Genomic DNA, 5,914 nt, shown 5'->3' with positions numbered 1-5,914 from the left:
AATAATAATAATAATAATAATATAGTAATACAGAGATAATAATATGACAATATAATAATAAATGACTATAATAATTTAGCAGTCTTGAAAACAGTTTCTGTGGTCTTGAATCCTCCTTAAGATGGGACCAGGCAGATAATTAATTAATTAATGATATAGTAAATGTACTGAATAACAAAATATTAGTCAGTGGCATTTTCTGTGATTTGAAGAAAGCCTTTCACTGTGTCAATCATGTCATTTTACTATCTAAACTAGAATTTTATGGAATAGTTGGTAAGGCCAATGCATTGATAAAATCCCATCTCAAAGATAGGTACCAAAGGGTTGTAATCAGTAATTGGCGTATTCATTCCTGTTGAGACGATGGAAGCAGTATAAATAAATAACAATGTCAGTTCAATTTACCAGTTTAATCACAGTAATAATTATAGAGAAAATCACAAAGAATGAGACAGGGTAATGTCCCTTTTTATCACAAGAAGGTTGAACACACAAACTCTCAGGCAGCGTCAGACTCTGACTTCGATCACTAATTCGCAGTGCCCTTCTTTCTTTTGGAAGACTGTCGGAACAAAAAACAAAAGAATGGAAAAGAGCGCCCTCTACACAATATGGAGATATAAGGCGCCAACATTCAAACTATAACAAAATTAATACAAAAGTGATTTTGATTGTTAGTAATACTCTAACAATTCCAGATGGGGGCAAAGTTAATGATGTTCCCCAGGGATTGATACTGGGACCTTTATTGTTTCTTTTATAAATAAATGACTTGCCAAACATTATAATTAGTTAGTCCAAACCTGCTCTTTTTGCACATGACACCAGTATAATTATCATGAATTCTAGCCCTTTAGATTATGAAAACAATATTATTCAAACATTTAAGAACATAAATGACTGGTTTAAAGCTAATTTATTGGCACTAAATTTCGATAAGAGATATTTTATACAATTTTTGACTAGGAATAGCTATCCGGTGGATCTGCATATTGACCACAGTAACAATCAGATTGCTAAATCTACCAGTACCAAATTTCTTGGATTAATTATCAGCAATATGTTGACATGGAAAGGACATATCGACTGGCTTATGTCTCAATTAGGTTCAGCCTGTTATGCAATCAGGGCTCTTAAACCTTGTATGGCACAGGAAACAATGAGAAAGATTTATTTTCATTCTGTTATGCCCTATGGGGGGCACACGGTAGCGTAGTTGGTTGAGAGGCTATGCTACAAGCCGGAAGGTCACGAGTTCAAGTCCCGATGAGGTCACTGGATTTTTTCAATTGACCTAATCCTTCCAGCCCCACTATGGCCCTGGGGTTGACTCAGCCTCTAACAGAAATGAGTACCAGGAATTAAATAATTTTCCTGGAGAGTAAAGCATGGCAGGCGCATAAGGCTGACAACCTTACCACCATCTTTGAGCTGATTGTCTAGATAATGTGGAACCCTCAACGTCTCACAACCCTATGGGCCTTCACGACCTGTTACAGGGATAGCTTTACTTTTACTTTATGACCTATGGTATAATTTTCTGGGGCAATTCTCCCCATAGTATTAATATTTTTAGGCTACAAAAAAGGGTAATTAGAATTATTACTAGCTCTAGAATTTATGACCCTTGCAGGGAATTGTTTAAGAAACTGAAAATTTTGCGCTTCCAATCGCAGTACATATTTTCTGTCTTGCTATTTATGGTTAAAATGGGGAACAATTTAAATCTAACTCTGAGATTCATAGCATTAATACAAGACACAATAACAATTTCCATTATCCAATATGTAATTTAGCAGTATTTAAAAAAAGGAACATACTATTTTGGAATCAAAGTTTTTAATAAACTTCCTTCTAGCATAAAGAACTTAGCTCGTAATATGAAATAATGAGATTTGCTTTAAAAAGGTTTCTACTCTTAAGTTCATTTTACTTGGAGGAATATTTTAACTTCAGTATTAATTAACGATTTTGGTCTGTTATACGCTGAATGCCTAGTAGTATATTTTTATGTTTCATTATTGTAGTCTTGTGTCATATTAGTGTGTACCATTCTTTTACATATATATTTCCTAACTGTTTTAATGATTTACACATTGTCATTTGTCTTGGATAATATGTGTAATTGTTATGGATTAAATATGATTAATTTTTATTTATAATAATTGATGGGACTTGTCCTGCTGTCTCTGAATAATTCTATATCCACCAGTCTTCCAGCCATGTGAGGATCCATGAAATGTAAATAGAATGTATGAATGAATGAATGAATGGAGTAGTCATATTTATGCCCCTGCCACTCTACTCCTCCCACTGGAAACAGCCACTGGTACTCATTCTATATGGGGCTGGGTGGGCCCCAGAGCCGGTGGGGAGGCTTGTATGGAACAAAGAAAATTAATGGCATGTGAGCACTAGAGAATCATGTCCTACCCCATTCTTTAGCATTGCCTAGTTTAGGACATGGCTTTTCAGCTGTGGCTGAGCACAGTTCTTTATTGCTTGTGCTTACAGAATTTACCCATGACAAAAAAAAAATCAGCAGTGGGAAAATGTTCACATTGTTCATATTTGATTGGATATATGAAGGTTAGGAAATGTTTATGTATTTTAATTGCTCTCTTGTCTTCCATCAGTTAATAAATTCATTAAAGAAGACCAACTGCCTCATTTATTATTTTATGGGCCACCAGGAACTGGAAAAACAAGCACTATTCTGGCTTCTGCCAAACAGTTATATTCACAAAACCAGATTAATTCAATGGTATGTATATTTTTTACATCAGTAATTTTTTTAGAGCAGTGAATAGTTGCATATGACACCATGACATGTCATTTATTTTGCTTTAGTTTTAAAATTGTTACTTAATATTACATTGGACTGGAAATGTTTTGAAATTGTAGGACTGATATTAAGAGAAGGTCTGAAAAGAGCAATGCATTCAGTTTGAACTTCAGGTCAGCCCCTTTTCTTCCAGCCCAGTCCTTTACATTTCATTGTGCTTAAATCCCCCCCATATCCTGCTGCTCAATTATTTCTGCATTTGATTTTGCGTTGTTAAACCATGAGCTAAGGCAATCATAACGATCAGAATTTTTAGGTGTTTTTTTTTCATTATTTTTCAAATTTCTCCTGTCATTGGTATTTAACAATTATCCTATTTTTTTCAGGTACTGGAATTAAATGCGTCTGATGACCGGGGAATTGGTATTGTTCGTGGTCAAATCTTAAGCTTTGCAAGCACCAGAACAATCTTCAACACTGGTTTCAAACTCATAATTCTGGACGAAGCGGATGCCATGACTAATGATGCTCAAAATGCTTTGAGGCGAAGTAATTTGCATCTGTGATCAAAATTAACCTGCAAGCATATTTATATTGTTTTCTTTCTGTAAAATTTGTATAAATAAACCCTTTGTTGTAGCAGATGCGTATGCATATACATTATAAGATTTGGCATGGAATACCAGGGTACTTTTTTTTACATACTTTTAGTCATGTGTAAAAGTGTCATTAGAATATTATATTTTGGAAGTATTATTATTTTTCAATGTAAGAACTGCTTTTTAAAAGTACAATATTTTATAGTTATGACATGTTGTATCATTAATTGCAAATTTTTATGTGCCTCCTCTCTTAAATCTGTTTCAGTTATAGAAAAGTTCACAGAAAATGTAAGGTTCTGCATTATTTGCAATTACTTGAGCAAAATAATCCCTGCATTGCAGTCACGATGTACAAGATTCCGATTTGCACCACTTACACCTGAGCAGATCCTGCCAAGATTGGAATACGTTATAGAACAGGAAACGTTAGTGTTTCTTTGGAAATGTTTATATTATTGCATTCGTTGTTGAACAACTGATGTTTATTATGTCTGTCAGCATGTTGCGTCTAGAACATGAGGAGCCTTATCTGGAAGCACTCATATATGCCTTCCGGTTGTGGTACTTGGACACAAGGGCTGTACTCAAAGCGTATGTTTCTGATGCTGCTCAGTAGTATGTCTTTAGGAACTTTTGTAAAACATAAAAATGATACAAATTGAATACTTTTCCTAAAAGAACTGATTTTTTCAGTTTAAGTTCTAAATTTTTGTTAAATGCCTTTTGTGATATTTGAAGATATTAAAAAACCTAAAAATAATATTGCTTACCCCTTTACCACATCTGATTATTGGCACTTTTCTTTATACTGTGCCTTCAGCGGGATAGCTTTGTCAGTATAGAGAATAGGCTATGGGCTGGACATGTGGGGAATCGGGTTCGATTCCCAGTAGAGGCAATGATTTTTCTCTTTTCCACAGTGTCCAGCATGGCTCTGGGTCCCACCCAGCCTCTTATCTAATGTGTACAGTGTTACTTTCCTTTGGGGAAGGGTCAAGGGGCTGAAGCATGAAGCTGACTGCTTATCTCCACCTTGTGCCAAGGTTAAGAATGCATGGAATATACTGCCACTATATCTTCATGCTATAGTGCTTAATTAAGTACAAGGGCAACTTTACCATCTTACAATTTGAGTAATGAGTAAGTAAATAATATATATAGTAATAATTTATGTGTGTTGCTTTTGCAGTGTAAATGTAACAGAAGATGGAAAGAAAGCACTTCTAACACTTGCTCAAGGTGACATGAGGAAAGCACTAAACATCTTACAGAGCACATCAATGGCATACAAGGAGGTCACAGAAGATAATGTGTATACATGTGTTGGTCATCCTTTGAAGAGTGACATTTCCAATATTGTCAAATGGTTGCTTAATGAAGATTTTTCATCTGCATATAAAAGTATCCTTACTACAAGGGTTCCAGAATTGTTTTAGGCTGAGGCTTCCTTTATGTGAATAAAAAAGTTTAAGGTCTCCCATCCAAAGGAAATGTGAGGTAATAGTATCAGTAAATAATTACTAATGAACCTTAATGATATCTGTGAAGTAAAAGGTAAGGTAAAGTTGTCTCTGTGCTTAACTAATTAAGCACTACACCATGGAGACGTATGGGAGAGTGGATGTATAGACCCACATTTTCTTGACCTCTTCACTAGTTGGAGGTGTAGAGCCTCTGGTACCCACTGGATAGGAGGCTGGGTGGGCCCCAGAACTGGTCTGGACAACATGGAGAAATGAAAATTCTTGCCCCACTGTGACTTAAACTTCAACCCCTTGGTCGTCCAGCCTGTAGGCATCGCTATACCGTCTGCACTCTCCCGGCTCTTTGATATCTGTGAAGTACTTATTTTAAATTACTTTTTTTAACTTAATGTAATCTTTTTTTTATCAGTTGATATTATTATAATTAGATCCTTCTGCCATAACTGTCATAGATTCCAACCACAATTAGACTCTTGTTCTATCACATTTTCTGTTTTGCTGTATCACTATGCTCAGTGTTGTTACTATTTAGTCACTAGTCATGATACCTGTGTTTTGTAGCATTGTTCATTTTTCTGTTTGTTAGTTAACATGTTTAATTATGCAATGATCCAGTGTATTTTATTCTTTAACCCGTTGCCGTGGTTCGTCGTGTATGTTTCGTCAGGGATTTAAATCGTCTGGGGGGGTTCGACGTGTATGTTTCGTTCAGCTGCACACCTATGTTATAACGCCCATAATAATTGATGGTTTTGCTGTAGATTGTTAGATTTTTCGCTGGCCTGTTGTCAGTAGAACAGAGTATAAATAAGACACGACTTTATCTGTGCCAAGTCATCGTTACATATGCCTGTCTTGCAGCAAAGTTCCTGTGGTTCTGGCGAGCGGTTTCTAGCTGTACTGTTATGAAAGCGTGTTTACTTTGCTTTGAAGATATAAACAGAAGAGACGTGATGTTTACTGTTGTATATGATATCATATTACCCTGAGCTGGCCACATTGACACACTCAACTGAAATTCTTAGAATAGGGTTGTCCAG

General features: G+C 35.6%; 1 protein-coding gene across 3 annotated transcripts in view; it reads left to right on the top strand.

Moving 5' to 3' along the window:
* LOC111873446 (replication factor C subunit 5) overlaps positions 1 to 5,914 on the top strand; it is a 17,913-nt gene that overhangs the window by 2,968 nt on the left and 9,031 nt on the right. For all 3 annotated transcript variants that reach the window (XM_023868175.2, XM_023868177.2, XM_023868174.2), the window contains exons 3-6: positions 2,640 to 2,767; positions 3,175 to 3,337; positions 3,656 to 3,815; positions 4,580 to 4,791. In XM_023868175.2, coding sequence (XP_023723943.1) covers positions 2,640 to 2,767; positions 3,175 to 3,337; positions 3,656 to 3,815; positions 4,580 to 4,791 — 663 coding nt within the window. The remainder of the gene's footprint in view (positions 1 to 2,639; positions 2,768 to 3,174; positions 3,338 to 3,655; positions 3,816 to 4,579; positions 4,792 to 5,914) is intronic.

The sequence above is a fragment of the Cryptotermes secundus genome, unplaced genomic scaffold (assembly GCF_002891405.2).
Source record: "Cryptotermes secundus unplaced genomic scaffold, Csec_1.0 scaffold333, whole genome shotgun sequence".
NCBI lineage: Eukaryota > Metazoa > Arthropoda > Insecta > Blattodea > Kalotermitidae > Cryptotermes > Cryptotermes secundus.
The sequence above is the reverse complement of the archived record's forward strand: the minus strand, read 5'-3'. Positions and strand labels throughout refer to the sequence as shown.